This window comes from Eumetopias jubatus, unplaced genomic scaffold (assembly GCF_037043125.1).
Source record: "Eumetopias jubatus isolate StellerSeaLion01/CBP00866 unplaced genomic scaffold, mEumJub1_p1.0 scaffold_11, whole genome shotgun sequence".
Classification (NCBI taxonomy): Eukaryota; Metazoa; Chordata; class Mammalia; order Carnivora; family Otariidae; genus Eumetopias; species Eumetopias jubatus.
Window position 1 is genome coordinate 38,771,294 of NW_028274817.1, and position 18,141 is coordinate 38,789,434.

The 18,141-nt window shown below is 50.9% G+C and overlaps 1 protein-coding gene across 1 annotated transcript in view; it reads right to left on the reverse strand.

Annotated features, from left to right (window-relative positions):
* FRMPD3 (FERM and PDZ domain containing 3) overlaps positions 1 to 15,064 on the reverse strand; it is a 57,173-nt gene extending 42,109 nt beyond the window's left edge. Inside the window, exons 1-3 of the mRNA XM_028089761.2 lie at positions 14,909 to 15,064; positions 11,773 to 11,875; positions 8,777 to 8,822 (exon numbers count right to left, since the gene is read on the reverse strand). Coding sequence (XP_027945562.2) covers positions 8,777 to 8,822; positions 11,773 to 11,875; positions 14,909 to 15,056 — 297 coding nt within the window. The 5' untranslated portion in view covers positions 15,057 to 15,064. The remainder of the gene's footprint in view (positions 1 to 8,776; positions 8,823 to 11,772; positions 11,876 to 14,908) is intronic.
* Between the last annotated feature and the right edge of the window lie 3,077 nt (positions 15,065 to 18,141).

The window sequence follows — 18,141 nt, forward strand, 5'->3', positions numbered from 1 at the left end:
CGGGTGGGGGCTGGGTCACCTAGGGCTTTGTCAGCCACGGCAAGAACTTTGGATTTGACTCTGCTGGAGGGTTTTAAGCAGATAGGGTCTGACTTGCATTTTAAAAGGATGCCTCTGGCTGTGGGGTGGAAAACAGCATAGGAGGGTTGACGCCCAAAGGAGGGAGACCGGTTTGCAGTCTCCTGTAATAATACAGTTAAAATATGATGGCAGCTTGGGCTAGTGTAGTAATAATGGAGGCGATGAAAAGGGAGTGAATTCTGGATCTATTCTGAAGATAGAACCGAGCTGATGTGTTGATGGACTGGATGTGGGAGGTGAGAAAAAGAGAGGAGTCAACTGGAAGAACAGTTGCCACTTACTAAGATGAGCAGGACTAGGGGGTACACCAGGTTTGGGGCTCCTTCAAACCACCTCCTCTACCGGCTTTGTCACGGAGCCTTCGAATCCCACAATCAAGAATCCCTGAGAGTTAAGGTCCTGAAGGCCCCCGCCAGCTGGGAAGGGGATACATTAAGCTATTTTCTGCCATTAACGCCGCAGTTGAAATCCATTTATCAGATCGGTCACAGGAGGGCAGGGCCCTAAGATAAAGACACACCAGAAACAAATGTCCTCAGCAGGTCTTGGGCCCCGGTCCCAGCTGAGTTCTCTTCCGGAGCCAGCAATCGCACTCCCCACAGAGGGCAGATTGCAGAAAGCCACCTGTTTGACCCAAGTGCGTTCGAACCTCAGGCGGTGGGTCTCGGTCCTGGCTGCGTGACAGAAACAGTGGGGCAGCTTTCAAAACCCCTGATGCCCAGGCCCTGCCCCAGATTAATGACCTCAAATTCCTGGGGCTGGGGCCCAGGTATTGGCATTTTTTGGGGGGGTAAGTTTCCAATGACTTCAAAACGTGGCTCAAGTTGCAGGGAACCACCGAGCTAAAGGAACAGCAGACTTCTCATCCTGAGCCACAGAGGCGGTTTGTTGGCGGCAGATGATACGGCACAACAAAATCCAGGGCTGGAGATCGTTGCAGAAAGTGATTACAGTATTGATTGTTCGTGGGAGTCAAGAAATGCCTTTGTGTGTTGCACAGCTTGGTGCTTAAATCCTGGGCAGGGGCTGCAGGCTGCAGGAGCACAGGACAGGGGCAAGACAGAACGATCTGGAGCTATGTTCAGGCAGTTCTGCTTGGCTCTGTCTCCACAGTAGTCCGAATGTCCACCTGGGGCGCCACAGACACGAGGCAGGTAAAATCTTCGCGTCCACCCGTCACCCCCTGCTTTCTCTGTAACCACCCGTCATCGGATGCCTTCATGCCCCGTGTGGACCGAGGCGTCTCTAGAGGCCTCAGAGGGCCATGTAGTCCACCCTTCATTTTTACACATGAAGACGGAGGCCTGGGAAGAGGATACGGTCTGCTCAAAGTATCAAAATAATTGGGTAGTGGAGCTGAAACTAAAACCCAGATTTCCCGAGTCTTGGATTGGCGGCCAGGCCCCATAGCCAGCTGAAGCTGGGTGTCCATTCCCGATCTTTCCCCCACTGGTTCTGGTTCAACCCCGGTCTTATTGAATGGACCTTTGAACGTACGAAGGACCGCAACTGGTATCCTTTTTTGTCTTCACCTATGAGGAGAGGACAGCCTCCTTGGGATCCCTACCAAAAGTCCCAGATTGGATCCTGCCTGACAGATATGACTATACACTAAAGATTCAGATATTTTTATAGGAGCAAAATCATGAAGGAGGAAGTGGAACTGCCCATATTTTCAGGGACTGTAATCATTTCCGGTGTCTGTGGTAGAGCTATTTTCAGTTTGTGCCTCATTCCTCCTTGACCCTTGTCCTGTCCGTCTCTAAGACTCTGTCCTATTCGGGCGCCTGGGGGGCTCAGTTGGTTAAGCGACTGCCTTCGGCTCAGGCCATGATCCTGGAGTCCCAGGATCGAGTCCCGCAGCGGGCTCCCGGCTCAGCAGGGAGTCTGCTTCTCCCTCTGACCCTCCCCCCTCTCATGTGCTCTCTCTCTCTCATTCTCTCTCTCAAATAAATAAATAAATAAAATCTTAAAAAAAAAAAGACTCTGTCCTATTCTCAGTCTTCAGCCTTGATCACTGATGGTGAGTCCCTCATCGCCAGCTGGTCTCGGCTACATGTCACGGACTCATGTCTAGCCTGATGCCCGCACACAGGTGATGTCTACCTTGCAGTGTGATAGGAGGGGTTCTCAAAGGTTGCCCTGTTCCGAAGCATCTTTGAAGCTCAGCTATGTGGCCTGAAGTTCTTAATGCCAGGGTTACTCTTTTGAATGAAAAAGTTGAGAATCAGGAAGACCCTCATCAAAGCATGAATGCAGTACCAGGGAGGAGTAGTGAACAGAATTCTGGGGTCGGTGGACTGTGGGCCTGCCTGGGCCAAATCCTGCCCACCAGCTGTTTCTGTAAATAAAACTTTATCGGAGTACAGCCGTGATCTTCACTTGGGCACTACCTGTGTTTGCTTTTGCAATGATCATGCATAGCTTACAAAACTTACAATATTTACTAGACAGCCCTTTACAGAAGAAAAGTTTGCTGACCCCCGCACTAACTCGTTAGCATGCACGCCCCACTGTTTCCAAAACTTTCCTGATGGTAAGACTCACTAGGGAGCGCTTGCTGAAGCACAGATTTCTAGGTGCACGGTGGACATAAAAAGTCAGAATCTCTAGGAGCATAAGGCACAGGAATTTATATTGTTGAAAATGTCTTAGCCCATTAAGCAGAGATTAATTGAGTACCTTCAAAGCTGGGACATCTGAGCTCTTCACTGACCCCATTTTTTTCCCTCAAGCAGTTGGGAGTCTCATTTTGCAACAGGCACTCTCGCTGGCAAAAATGAATTTTGGCTAGAAACACGGGACCAGAATCACGAAGCACCGCCAGGGCCACTGTAAGCCCCTCGAAGCAAATATGAAGCCAGCAGCTCAGTGGAATAAGCAATAGAGAAGAGAGTCTGCCTCTCCCTCAGGACTGAATTCAGCAGCTGGTGATTCTCTGACCAATTTTTTTTTTTTTTTAATTTGGTGGCTCTATTAGTACAGATTTCAGGGTTGGGTTCAAAGCCAGTTATATGGCCCGACATTTTAGTGTGAGATAGGGCCCCGCTTGGATTGTGTGAGGACAAAGCTCGGGTTCCTATAGCACCCACAGCCTCCTAGTCTCCTTTCCGCTGGCTCATTGTCTTTGACACCTGAGGCTCTTTATAAGCAATTCCCATGGCAACCACTGTGAGAGTCTGAGACAATGGAGGGCCATCCTGGTTTCACCAGACTACTCCTGATAAGGGACCCAGGGCCTTCCTATCTGCACTTGGGGCTTGGAGGTGAACATGTCCCCTCTCTCTGGCTTCCAAGGCCCCCTGCGAGCCACACATGACCCCCATTCCTCATCTCTGGCCCCGACAGGTGGTTCTCCCCACAGTGCCCACACTGGGCTGCTTCCCACTTCCGCACCCACCTCAAGCTGCCTCTTCACCATCCCTGCTCTTCTGGGCCCCCAGTGTCCCCTTTGCTTAGCTAAATGCCATCTCTAAAGCCCAGCTCAAATTCTACCTTGGTCCTGAGTTCTTCCCCAATTCCTCCAGTGCCCTCCCTGGATTTCCTATAGTACTCTCCCCCTTTTTTTCCCCAGAGAGACAGAAGTGGGGGGAGGGGCAGAGGGAGAGAATCTGAAGCAGGCTCCATGCCCAGTGCGGAGCCTGACATGGGGCTTGATCCCACAACCCTGAGATCATGACCCGAGCCAAAACCAAGAGTCAGATGCTTAATCAACTGAGCCACCCAGGCTCCCCTGTAATACTCCTTGTTAATCCACACTCATATCCACTCATGTTCCCCCCCCCAGCTTGTAAAAGAAGACACGGGATTTTATATTACTATATCTACTCCTAGCACCAAGCATAGAGTAGGCACAGAATTAGAGGTAGCAGTTGATTGCTACTGTTCATAATGAATTAGTTCACCAATTCGGCCAATATGGTTTGAGTACCTACCATCTGCCAAGCACCATACCTCAAGAAGCTCTGTGGAAAACTAGTGCTTCTGCAGTAGTTCCCATTATTTTGGCCTTTTTTTCTGGGCAGGTGGCTCCAAGCAGAGGGGAATCCTGGCTCTCTGGGTACAGGTAAGTCTTCAGTACTGGAAAACTAGAGTGTCATTTGAAGGGACTGTCTACTTTCTTCAGGGCCATTCTAGGTCACGACAAAGTACTTTAAAATATTTATTGAGGACATACCATGTACCAAGGTCTAAGGGTACCAAAATTAATACATATTGAGTCAATCACAGGAGACAGTCGGTCACTCGAAGATTAAGAAACACCTTTAAATATGTATGGGCGTAATAAGTGGCTATCGAGGCAGTATGGTTGGGTGGGGCCCTGGGAATGGACCCCTGTGATCACCCCACTAAGATACCCTGAATGGTCTGCCAACATAAAAGTCATTCCGTTAAAAGAACAATTTTCATCTGAAAGAGACTACATATTAGATCAGTAGTTCTTGATATGTATCTTGGCTGCATAAGGATCATTTTGGAAGCCTTTTTGAAAGACCAACACCTGGGTCCCCTCCCCAAAGCTGCGAATTCAATTGTTCAGGGCTAGAGCATGAGTATCAATAGTTTTAAGAGCTTCTCAGGTGCTTCTAATGTATAGTCAGGGTCAAGAACCACCGTACTGGACCCTCCTCAACCACGGAATGTAGAAGCTGGAAGGAGCCCCAGCTGGACCTACATGGAGACTGTCTTCTGGAAGAAGTGGTAATCTCCATGCAACCGTAAGATGTCAAGTGCCTGCTGTGGATGCTGGACTATGCTCTGTGATGCAGGGGCTATCACACAGAACGTAGGCTGGGGGGGTGTTGATAAGCTCTCATTATAACTTGAGAGAAGATTCTCTGTCTCGGTCAATTTTTGTGACTCATGCTAGTTACGTTTTATAAAGTCACCTCGAACATGGAACGAATGAATACTGAACAGTTGCTCCTAGGGGAAATGTGTGCGTGTGCTCAGGTGTGCATGTGCGTGCACGCAGGTGTGCATGTGTGCGCGCGCATGAGCGCGAGTGTGTGTATATGTCTCACACAGATTATAATTCTGAATTCTAAAAACAACTCATCCTGGTAGATTCTATTTTATTTCACTAGGAGAAAATGAAGTTCTGAAGTGTTCAGTGACTTGCCTGAGGCCGCCCCACTGCTCCTTGCCATCTCTATCTTCTGGACACCTCCGTGTGACAGCTGAAACAAGATGGCAGAGTGCTGCCTTCTTTGACCTCAGCCGGCAACATGTGCATTAGGAGACTCAAATTTTTCATGCTCTGCTTATGTCCGCAAGTGACCAGGAAAGCACCATGGGTCTCGACTTGGGGGTTGCAAATACATTTTAGGGAGTAGGTGAACTTGCTCACACAGAATCTGCAAATAGTGAGGATCGACTATGCATGCATGCAAGGCTGACATTCACTTGGGATGCACTGGTATGGCCATACCTGTTGTGAGGGTTTCTTTCACACTGATTGGTAAGCAGCCACTGCCCTAAGCTTCCTGGGTGCCATGGGACCTCTCCCATGGGACCTCTTTACCAGTGGTCATCTGAAGGGTTAACACCTGGCACAGTCAAGAGGCCTCCAAGACTCTGCTCCAGTGCCCATGGCTGGCTTACATTCTGATCTGATGGCTCCGACTGTACAGGTTAATTGTTTCAACTATCGCCCCTGTGTGTGTGTGCTCACTTCTATGCTCCAAGGGTTTCGAAAGCATAAGGCCAAGTACTAGAGTGTAAGCTCTGTGAGGATAGGAACCATGTCTGTCCCGTGGACTGCCATGTTCCTAGCTTAGAAGAGCACCTCGAATGGTAGGTATTCAATAGATGTTTGCTGAACAGGCAAACAAATGAGAAACTCTCACTGAGGTTAGTCAGGCAGAGGTGTTTGGAAGAGTCTCAAGCCAGGTCTTAAAGGAAACAGACCCGTTTGGAAGAAGTGTGGAGCCGTACAAGGACAGAAGCCGGCAGGGCTGTAAGAACTAAGATCTGGACCACGGAGAGAAGGAAAGCAGCCTGGTCATAGCAAAGAGGCCGTGGGATGGGACAGTGGGGACTTTAGAACTGGAGGGCAGAGGGGTGTTGGGGGCACTGGGATGAGAGCTGGAACAGAGGTGGGGGGCAGCGTTAGACTCTTCATTCTGCGCCTATGTTTGGACACTTGAGTTTGGGTTGCCATGATGGCTGGAAGCTGGGTTTTTTTTATTCCTTCAACACATCCTTATTGAATGCTTAGTCTGTGGCAGGTGCTCTTCCAGGTGCTGGGGAGACAGCAGTGAATGAAACACAGCTCCTGTCTTCGTGGAGCTGACATTCTAATAAGGCTTGGGTGAATCACCAAACAGCCTGCAGTCCATCCGCACCATGGAATACTACTTAGCAATTAACAAGGAACAGACCACTGATACTGGCAAAAACTTGAATGACTCTCAAGGGCGCCATGCTGAGTGGAAAAAAAAAGCCAATCCCAAAAGATTACGTGCTATATTATTTTGTGTATATAATATTTTGGAAATGACGAAATTACAGAAATGGGGTATAAACTAGTGGTTGATGGGGGTTGGGGTGGAGGGAGAGAGGGGTGTGGCTATAAAAGGGCAAGGTGAGCAGTCCTTGTACTGATAGAACTGTCCAGTGTCTTGACTGTGCTGGTGGCCACGTGGACCCACACCACACATGTGACAGACTGACACTGAACCCTATACACACATTGTATTGCTGTCAGTGTCCTGGTTTTGAAATGGTACTTTAGTTCTGGGAGACCTAACCCTTGGGAGAAACAGGGTAAAGGGTACACAGGGATGTGTATACAAGCTTTGCAACTTCCTGTGAGTCTGTAATGATCTCCAAATAAAAAGTTTACAAATATAATATTTTCGCTTTGAGGAAAAAAATGATGCAGCATTGGCCATGAGAGGCCGATGTTGTCTTAAAAAGGGTAGTCAAGGAAGGCTTCTAGGAGGAGACAACATTTGAGGGGACCTGACTAACAGTAACCCACAATGGGTCTCTGATCAGAGAGGTAAAACACAACAGGCATGCTTTTTTTTTGGTGGTGGGGGGGAGAACTGGTAGCCATTTCATGACAGGAGACTGGGGAGTGGGGAATGACTGTCCACTGTCCACTAGGCAACTGCACCTGCACAGTAAGGGAGGGAGGGAGGGGTCTATTGGTAACACCCACCGAGGGGTAGAACTTGCCTGCCCAGAGATACAGGAGAATTGTAATTGAGAAAGGCCTATTTGCCAGAGAGCAAGTATGAGAGGGAGAGGGAGAAGGGGGAGAGGGAAGGGAGAGAATGTGCCTGTGTAAATGTGTGTGTGTGTGTGTGTGTGTGTGTTTCACACTGGGAGCCATGGGGAAAGGCAGTTAGTGCCAGAGCTTGATTTGAACCCCATCCCCAACTGATGAGCCCACGCTCTGCACCTGCACGCTGTCCCTGATTTTGCCCAGAAGTGCCGACTCTCTGGAAAATCTTTCCCTCTGTCTCTGCCTGGGAAATCCTGCCCCATCTCTGGAGGTCCAGCTCAGGTGCAGCCTCCTCTGTGAAGGCTGTCCTGATTTCATGCCCCCCGCCCCCAACAGATGGGACCTCTCCTGTGGCCATGGAGGTGGGACATCAGTGCTGGAGGTCAGGGGAGTCTTGGGGACTCTGAGAAGGCACAACTAGGCTGGAGGTGGAAGGAGGGCTCTGAGTTTTGCACATAAAAGTTCTGCACCTGGGTCTGTGCATTTAAGAAAGATTACTATAACAAAGTAACCTAGTAATGGACTCTGGGCCTTCTAAATCCAACTCTCGAGGAGAGGGGCCTGGGGATTTTTATTTTATTTTTATTATTTTTTAAAAGATCTTATTTATTTATTTGAGAGAGAGAGTGAGAGGGCACGAGCAGGGGGAACAGTAGAGGGAGAGGGAGAAGGAGAAGCCCGGCTGAGCAGGGAGCCCAGCATGGGGCGCCATCCCAGGACCCTGAGATCATGACCTGAGCCGAAGGCAGATGCTTAAGCGACTGAGCCACCAAGTGCCCCAGGAATTTTACTTTCAATAAGTAGTCCTGTTGACTATTTTGACCAGTCAAGTTTGGAAAACACTGTTCTAGTCTAAACCCCTCAATTTACAGACGGGGAACTTTTTGGAACTGACCCACCCAAGGTCACACAGCTAGTCAGTGACTGTACCGGGACAAAGATGAAACGGTTCGTCCCACCGTACTTTCCCACCAACGTCATATTAAATTCCCCCCATGCGGCGCAGGGCTTCATACGTTGCATGCCATCTAGTAAATACTGCTATGAATGAATGAATGAGACTAGCTAGCACCCACCATCTGCAAGGACTTTCTGGGAGTTGGACCCTGGACGGGTACATTTTGATGGGGCATAGCAAAAAAAAAAAAAACAAACAAAAAGAGGTAGAAAATCTGTCTGGGACCGGAGCAGTGAGCGTGCGGCCTCAGTGTGGGTAAAGCAGAAGGGCACAGGGCAGAACATAGCACTGGAGAGCCTTTCAAAAAATCCCCAAGCCTTGAAGGTAGAAAGCAGACTCAGATGTTCAGAAGGTATGCTTTACATTCACTCCTCAAGCTTTGGCTCACAACACGTGGATGCTAGTCTCACCGTCCACCCGCCCTCCCGTCACGGTCACTTTCCAATACGGGACTCTGTCACCTCCGTCAGGAGGAAGGGTGGATGGCACAGCGGCTCACTCACCTGATGAGTGTGCAGAACTGTAAGAACGATGAATTCCTTAGCGCTCCTACAGAGAGAAGGAACAGGACAATAGTGTATCATGCACTAGGTATTCATCTCGCATGAGAAGCAACACCAGAATTCTCCCCTGGGCTGCATTCAGGGATATGAATGAGGCCAGCGGGCACTCCGACTCTCTGCCCGGCCGCCTCGCCTCCCATCATCTGTGGTGGCCGACGGAAACCATCCACAGAGGTTCACACAGGCATCTGAAGAAGGCATTACCATAATCTCTGGGGCTGTCATTTTTCAAGTCTTCCCGTTCTATTTCCCTCTCACATTCGCTCTGTAGATCTCCCCAAACCTTAGGAGCAATTTTATCTGTAGAATAGAAGATTCTCAAGGAAAACTAAAGGGCTGAATTATGGAACTCAATTGGCAATTTGGTATTTAAGCAAGAGGAGAAATTCAAAGGAAAAACCCAAAGGAGGTCATTTGGTTATCATGACTCATACTCAGCAGATTTGTTTTAATTGAAGGACCAAAAAATGAGAGCTAGGGAGCAACAGATGGAACCAAGGCTCTCCAGACAGCAAATATTCAAAGGGATGAAGAATTTGAAACTCCTCCGACAAGAATTATGCCAGTGATCGAACAGGCCATGAGGTATGAAAATTCTCCCCTGGGAATACACAGTCCTTTAAAAGAACCGAGAGAAATGGAAAGAGTTTGCCTGGAAGGAGCTTCCCTTCTCCTCGCTGGAACTTTTCATACGTTTCTGGGAACAGGGGTATTCAAGAAGCAGAGTCGCGATCACTTGGTTCTAGATACTCAAGGAAGGCCAGGGCCTCCTGCTCGAGGACTTGGAACATTTTCCACATTCAGCGAGGCCAAGTCCAGGGATGGGGAGCTCCCGGGAGAAGGAAGGAGCTGTGTTCCAGGAAAACCCCACAGGAAAATCTGTCTCTTGAACAGGGGAGGGCATAGTGTAAGTCAGATTATGTGATGCGTCTGCCCGAGCCCCTGCCACATTTCCCCATTTCACGTAGAACAAAGCCGAAGTCCTTATACTGGGGGCTACAGGTCTTCCCCTCTTTACCCCACTTCACATCCTGGCTTCCCCCCTGCTCCCCAAACACGACAGACCACACTCCTGCCTCAGGGCCTTTGCACTGGCTCTTCCCTCTCCGACACCCTCCCTCCTTTCAGTCTTTCTTTAGTTGCCACCTTCTCAATGAGGCTAACTCTGGCCAGGCTATTTAAAGCACCACTATGCCCAGCACTCCAGGACCCGGTTTATCCCGATCCACTCTCTATCCTTTGATAACCTTCCTCTACTTCCAGCATGCCATATAATTACATATTTGTCATGTTTATTGTTAAGGTGCGTCTCTTTCCACGAGAACATAAACTCCAGTGGGATTTCTGTCATTCATTGCTGTATATTCGGTGATTTGAAGAGTGCCTGGTGCACAGTAGACACTCGATAACAAATATTCATTGACTGAATGAAATAATAAAAATCTGCTGGCCCCCAGGGTTATCAAATGAGTGAGCTCTGTCTTGATCCTGGAGGAGCTCTGGACTCCCTCACAAAACTGGGCTACCTGTTCTAGGGTACAAAGATATTCACTAGAAGCAGAGCAAACACTTCTGGAGGGTCAGGCTGAAAGAACCCCAACACGCCCTCGATGGGGTTGGAAGGACTTACCCCATTTTGGTGTGGTGGTGGAGGGTCAAGGGTGAAGTTGGGTGGGGGGGGGATGCAATGGACCACTGAACTTGGAGGAGAGACAAACTAAACGTCATTAGGGACCAGACACGTTTCAAGATGTGAGCTGGAGAGGGGAGCATCTCGAGGAAGACCTGCCCTGGACTTCGGGAGGGAGCATTCCACATGCTTCCAGACCTAGCGAGAGGGTGCTGTTCCATCCCAAGTGTGCTAAATCTGCCTTCGAAGGGGGGGAGGGGCGCTGGGGACAGGTGGGATTTGGGAGACCGAGAAAGACGAGTGAGATGAAGAACATTCTAAACCAAGAGAGGGCCTGAAAGAGATGGAGGCAGAGATACAGCAGACCACACAAGGCAGAGAGACAGAGAGAGCAAGAGAGCACATAGGTCCATTTGGGAGGAGACAGCCAAGGTCACCAAAGCAGAAGACAACCCATGGAATTGAGAGCTTTCACCTCTATCCTCTTATTCTTTATCAACACGTCTATGCAAGGAGGTGTGTGCGTGAGTGCGCGTGCGTGCGTGCGCGTGTGTGGTAGGAGTGTGAGGTAGGGGATTGGCTATATGTATATAGCGTGTATGTGTGTGGCATGTGTAGGGGTGAGGAGGGGAAAAGTCACCATGATTACTCCCCTGTACAGATGGTGGGAGTCCCCCTGACACTCCTTTCTTTCTCTCTCTTGCCCCCATCTGTAGAGGGCACTAAGAGGTCACACACACAGCAAGTAGAATCCACAATGGCAGGTTCCCCTCCTCAACCCATTAGCCAGGGATTCAGATTTTCTTCTCCTCAGGTTTTTTTGTTTGTTTTTTTGTTTGTTTGTTTTTGGTGCAGTAGGGTATGGAGACGTGGGAAACACTACCTGGCTCACACTGTGCTTATCTCAGAGTGTTCTTTTTTGTTTTTTTCCAGAGTGTTCTTTTAATGGCCTCTTTGGTTCTCATCGCTCACTGGGTCTGTCCCCCTGCACTTTAAGTCAAAGACCAAGGGGCTTCGGTGAGGGGGGTTAGTAAGGGTGAGGAAGGCGAGATGAGCTCTTGAAGAAGGCTGTTCTCTGTTCACATCGCTGGAGAAGGCTAAGCCAGAGAGTGTGAGGGACCCTGGGGCCCTGGCAGGGCTGGCCTCGGAAGTCCTGGGTAGCCAGGAGCCCTGGTCAGGGCTGCTCAGCCTGCAGGGCTTCCCTCTCAGGGCCAGGGAGGACCATGGTAGCCCTATGCCACTAGTGGGACAGGGGAGGGAGGGATCAGTACTCAGCTCCTGCCAAGGCCCAAGAGGCCCCTGTTACCTGATGAGTTCTATGAACCTCTCCCTGGGGGCTTCACTCACGTCCTCCTCATTAATAGCCACAATCTGGTCACCAGCCAGGAGCTTGTCCTCAGAGGGGCCTCCTGCAGAGGAGAGGAGAGAGGCATGAGGGCTTGGGGCCACTGCCGGGAAAGCGCAGGTCTGGGCAGGGGTCACCAGTGCCTGAGGGAGCTGCAGTGGGGACCGTAGAGCCTGCAGGAAAGAGTGCAGGCCGTGCGGGCTGGTGGCAGGGGTGCTGTTCGTGCCACGGCTGCCTGTGCCAGACAGAGGGCAGAAGACCGAAGAAGGAGAATAGCTCGGACCTCCTGTGGCTGCCAGTGGTGTGGGAGCAAAAGGTCCCAAGCCCAGGCCTGGCCCTCAGGCCAGGTGAATCCGTACTTTCCTGGCTGGGTTCTAAAGAGGGACATGGGTTTCCCTTTCACCACGAGGCATCTGCTGAGGTCCGAGGAGCGATAAGGAATCTTCTCACCCGAGCAATACCCCCACTCGCTGGTCAGGAATGATTTAGGCAGTCACTTGCCTGAAGACAGGGGGATGGACTAAAAGACCCAGAGGGTTTAACTCCTCTCATCTCTGAGACATGCCACTCTTCAGTAGGTGAGGGGAACAAGAACAGACCCCGAATCACGGACAGTTGGAAATTTGCTTCCTGTCCTTCCCAACTCCACTGTCGAGGTTAAGAAAGCAGAGCTGTCTGAGGGCCATACCTTCCTGGTTGGGGTAAAGAATGGGGGTCGAGGGGCGCCACAGAGTGTGCTGAATCTGGTGTTTAGCCAAGACCTCGGAGAAAAGCTTTTCGGAGACGCAGGGAGAATGAGAAGTCAGGCCCAGCCTCACTCAAGCCCCAAAGAAATGTTTACTGACAGGTCCCACTCTCAAGCCAGGCTTGACTCCTGTTCGTGCCTGCCTTCCAGGGCTGCATCCCAACTGTTCCCTCTTTCTACAAAGAAGTGTGCTATGCCAGTACCAGAAGCAAGAACATAACAGAACACCTCTGTCACCTGAGCGTGGCCCGGTGGTGGTTCTGGAGCGTGGGGCCTGTGTGCTGAGGGGGCCTATGCGGCTCGGCCAGCAAGACCCACCACTCAGCCTGCATTGGTGGCCAAGTGTCCTGATAGCACAGTGACTTCAGGGGCAGGGAACGGCGGGGGAGGCCCCACTCTTGGCAGCCAGCCAGATCTGAACTCCAACTCCAAATCTGCAACTCACTGGTTGTGTGACCTTGTCTCTCTTTGCTCCTTTGGAAAATGGGAAAATCACAGTGCCTCCACCTCATAAGAACGTGGGGCGGATACAGGAGATGATGAGTGTACAGCGCTTTAGATGGTTGACTAATGTCGGTACGAATTTGCTAGACGGTAGTTATTATCCTCCAAGGAGGCAATTCCTTCAACTCATTTCATTCCTTCTATCTCCTCCTGCCAACATGCCGAACTTTTGGTAGAGAGGCCACTCTACCCCTTCCCCACTCCCTCCCTTCCTTCCTTTTAATGGAAGTGGTCCTCATGAAACTGAACGCTGACGGCAGTGGTGGGCGTCAATCTACTACCACTTTCCCGGAATGCTGTGCTGGCCGGCCCCACCGTGATTGGTCCTCTCTAGGATGCCTCTTATCTTTTATCTTATCTCAAATACAGAACCAAAAAAGCCTCTGCCCTTAAGAGCCTCCTGGGCCAGAAGCAGCGATCTGGATCGGCCTACGTCTTTATAGGGCTATGCCTGCCAACCCCATGATTTTCTGTGGCTCTCACCTGTGGCTCTCCTTTGTCCCCACCCCTCCAACTCTGTCTCTTCATTTTCACATGGCTTGAGGCTGACCCCCTTGTCTAGGCCAAGGGGCTCCCTTCAGCCCTAGTAAATCCTGTCTCCCTTGAGGCCAAAAGCAGGGGCTCTGGGTGGCCTGCTACTAAGTTTTTCCCAATTCCTCTTATGCAGGACAGATTTGATTTCTGATCAGGGACTCAAGAACCTTCCACCAGACTGCATGACTGACTCGGGAGCCTGAGGTCAGCCACGAACTCCTGTACTGGATTGTTTTTTTCTTTATGCCCTCTAGTTGAAAAGGGAGCTTACAAAAATCTTTTTTTTTTTCTTTTCCTTTGAGGATTGCAAAATTCATCAAATTTCTGCTAGACCAGTTTGTACTCGGGCTGCTCCTCTTGACTGAGTGAAAAACTGTTGTAAACATCTAAAGCCTCGGGCCCAGCAAGTCAGGAATAAAGCTTCTTTCTGTTCATCTTTTCTGTCAATGGCTAGCAGACGTGGAATGAAACGGCGCTTAGGCCATTGCCCATTTCATTCATGAGGGCAGGATTCCACAGTTCAGGTGGGGGCTTTCACTTATTCCCTCCCACCTGGTCCCATTCAAGCCCTGCTTCTCCCACATTGGCATCAGACAGACCCAGCCAGGTCCAAATCCTGGCTCTGCTGCCTCCTACCTGAGTGCCCCTGGACAAGTTATTTCTCTTCCTCTATGCCTCAGTTTCCTCATCTGGTTAAATGGGGAGGACGACTCACCTTGCAGGCTTGGCTGAGAGGAATAAGCAAGATGAGGAAAGCACACAGTAGGCACCTAATCAATGGCAGCTGTCGTTACTGCCACCGTGGCATTTGGAGATTTCATTCCCCGCACCCCCCCCCCCCATGGTCCGTATCCTGATTCCAGCCGTCAGTGGCTGACCTTTCTTGTGAGAGGGTACCAGTCTCCACAGCCTGATGGTTAGGCACTTGGGGACAGGGCCTGCATCTTGTCCTTCCCTACCATCTTGCCGTGCTTAGAGTAGGCAATCTATAAATACTTGTTGAATGGAATTGAATCGACATTTGTCATCCAACGCAGTCTGGCTCTTTTATGAAGGTTCTACGCACAGGGAGGCTTCATTAAGACCGAGACTCTGCTAAACCATCAACTGCAGCCTCTGTGTTGGCCGCAGGAAGCCTCAGTGGTTTGCGTCGATCACTCTGAAAGCCCAGCTCCTTCGCACGGTCCTTAGCCGGCAAGTCTTTACCCTGCTCTTCATGAATTCCTCCAGGGGAGCCCTGCTCTTTGGGAAGATGGGTGGGTGCTGGGGGAAAAGGAGCCGGGGCCAGGGGGGGACACTGTGAGGAACACCTACCTGGCCTCACAGATCGCACCACCACGGGCCGCTCACTGCCAGCCACGAAGCCAAAGCCATATATAGGGTCTCGGCGAATGGTCACTTGTCGCAGCGTCTCTGTTGGCAGTTGCTCCCATTCCATAGCATTTGCGCTCTCTTCCTGCATCACATGACCGAGGGAAGGGGAAGATGGGAGCAAAACAAGATGCAAAGGCAACTAAGCCTCAGAACCAGCTGGGAGGGGGCACAGATGAGGGTGCTGGCCATGGCACGTGGGAGCTCCCCCGCTTGGCTTCCTATGTCCTCTAGAACCAGCAGAGGCAACAACGGCCCTCATAGCTCGGTTTGGAGAAAGAGGAGTCTGGCAAGGAAAAAGCCACTGTCTGCAGGGCCAGAGCCAACAGAAAAAAACAAACAAACAAACAAACTGTTTCCACAGAACTTGACATCAGAGTCAGCCCTTTCCTCCAAGATATTGGGACTCTAGAAGGAGCCTAAATGCAGGCATGTTATTCTGAAGGTTAACTGGTAGCGCCCGCCGAACTGGCTGTCGGCTCCCTAAGGGAAACCAAAACCTCAAGGAAGGCAGCAGGACACAGGCAAGCAAGTGAGGGAAGGAATGCGAAGTCGCTTCAGAGTAGCCCTTCATGAAGTCCTTGTGCGATTTTTAAACTTTGATCTCCCTTAGGTTCTATATAAAAACGATTAGATGGCATATGTAAACAAATGTGCTGATGCGGAGGACCATTACCGTACACAATCGGATGTAATGCCGACTTACTTCAGGTAATGGGACAACTAGAAAATGGCTCCTATGGGCAAGCAGGGGAGCTGTGTCTCGTGGCTGCCAGCAGACGTGAACCCCAATGGGCTGCGAGACCTTGCCGCCCCAGTACCTGGGAGAGACTGCAGACAGCTCTCCCGATGCTCACAGAGGGAGTTGTTGAAGCTTAGAAAAATTAACATGAGGACTTTAGAATGGTTCTACACCAAGGGCCAGGGTGCCAGAGGCGGGGAAGGAGGTAAAGAGGGCAACGAATGGCCAACAGGCGGGGCGGGGCAGTTGGAGGCAGAAGAGAGGGCACCAGAGCCAAGAGGCTCTCAGAGGCTTAGCTCCCGGACTCGGCACCGCTCAAGCCCCACGCAAGTTCTGATCTAACAAATGGGGTTGAGTTCCCTAGCCTCAGTGTGTGTATTCCTGAAAACTAAGGTTCCAGGCAGGGCCCTTGGGAACAAGATTCAGATGGGCAGGAGGTGATTAATCAAACTAGTATAAGGTTTGTAAAAGAGGTGGGAGGTTCTGACACCGGGAGAGTGATTGTTGGCTAGCTCAGGATACCGCATTCCTCAGTTGCAAATGGTTTCGAGCGATTAGGCTGTTTATCAGGACACAAATTCGATAATTAGACTTTAGGACTATTTATGGGGGGGGTGTGTGGCGGGAGATTTAGAGTAATTGTACAAAAGAGAAATTCATAGTCTGGGGCTTGTCTCTCTCATAGAAGGACTCAGGAAGGAAGACAGACCACAGCTGCCTTAATGTCAGTCACATCAACTCCGGCTGCACCCAACCAAGCCAGCTTGGCGGGGGCGGGGGGGTGGTGTCTGTCGCACCTTAGGGAGGAAGAGGGGGCTGGCCAGGATGCGGTCAGGCCCCCCTGAAGGCAAATTCAGAAACTGGCTCCTGCCCTCCCGCACTGGTAGGACAAATGGTCATTTTTCAATGAAGAGTCACTCAGAAGCTGGACAGGGGCTGGCCAGTGTCCTAAGACAGGCACCCTCCCAGGACAGGGCCCTCCCAGGCTGGCACCTCTCTCATTTCTGCGCCTGGTGGCAGGCAGGAGCTTGGCCTCGAAGGGAGCCACAGAACGTCTTTTCTGCAGCTGCCATCCTGCCTCACCCCCGGGGCTGCTTCCGAAACGAGCCCCGTTCTTTCCTGTCTCCCATCCTATTGACGCCGAAAGAGCCTCTTCTTGGGGTGACACCAGCTCATTTCTGACATGGGCCCCAGCCAGGGCAGGCTGGAGGATGAGAGCCTGTGGGGCTGTGCATGGGGAGCAGGGACACTCGAGAGGAACACCCAGGCGTATGTTCCAGTACTCAGTACGCTGTCCTGAGCTCAGGGTCCCCTGGCCACTGCAGGCTCAGTTTTGCTGCCTTTTTCTTTTTCTGAAGCTGGGCACACTTTAGCCTCCGCTGGGCGGAAGGCATCGCCAATAATGATGCAAAGAAATGCTCCTGGAGCCAGAGGAACCAACAGGCGAAGAGCCTTCTGTGACACAAGTGTTTTGCTTTCCTGTTTTGACTCGTGGTCATCCATCAACAAGTATTTATTGAGTGCCTACTCAGAGCTTCGAGGGACACACAGATTACAGATCTCTGCCCTCAAACAGCTTCCAAACTAGCGTGGGGGAGGAAAGAGAGGTGTACACGAAACAGGAGAATTAGAGTGGTAACTGAGAATAGTATCGAAAGTCCATAATTAAGGTCTAACTTGTGTTAGACATGGGCAGCCTCATCTTCCCCAGGGAACCCAACTACTTCTCCTAGAGCTGCAGACATGTCTCCAGGTTGGGCCTGAAGCACATTCGTCCCTGCGCCGTCCCTAACCGAGCTGGACTAACTGTCCCCAACTAGACCCTCCCCTCCCCTCCCCCCGCCAATCAGCAAGCAGCCCTCGCCTCCCACTGCCTGAGCCTTCCCAAGTTATCTCTGGTCAGGGAAGAAACACCTCCATTAACAGACCAGAAGGCCGTTTTACAATGCAAATGGCAGTCGGCCCTTCCCTCCTGGGGTCTGCATCTTTCAGGGACCATAGCTCAGTCTCTCTGAAATTTTTGCTGAGTGCCTGGAGACTTGGGAGTGACAATGAAAGCAAGCGGGTGATCGATGACAGGAGCTCAGCTGTCCACGGGTCACGTGCCTTCCCTCCTGGGGGTGGGGGAGGAAGGCAATTTCACTTTGAAAGATGTTTGGTTTCTGGTCCCTTCCAACAGGGCAACCCGGAACAAAATCATGAAGCAGCTGAAGCTTGTGGTCCTCCCTGCCCCCACAGCTTTGTTTCTGGGACCTGTTCTGTGTTTCCAGATGCATGCAATGCCTTTGTTCTGACCCCTGCCTACCCAAGGCCCACAAAGGTTGTTCCCTACCCCGCTCCAGGCTTGCCCTCTCTAGTCAGTCACCTGGGTAAAAGCCTAGCCTTTCTTTTCTGCCTAATGATAATGACACTTTATAGCCAAGTGCTTCTTTTC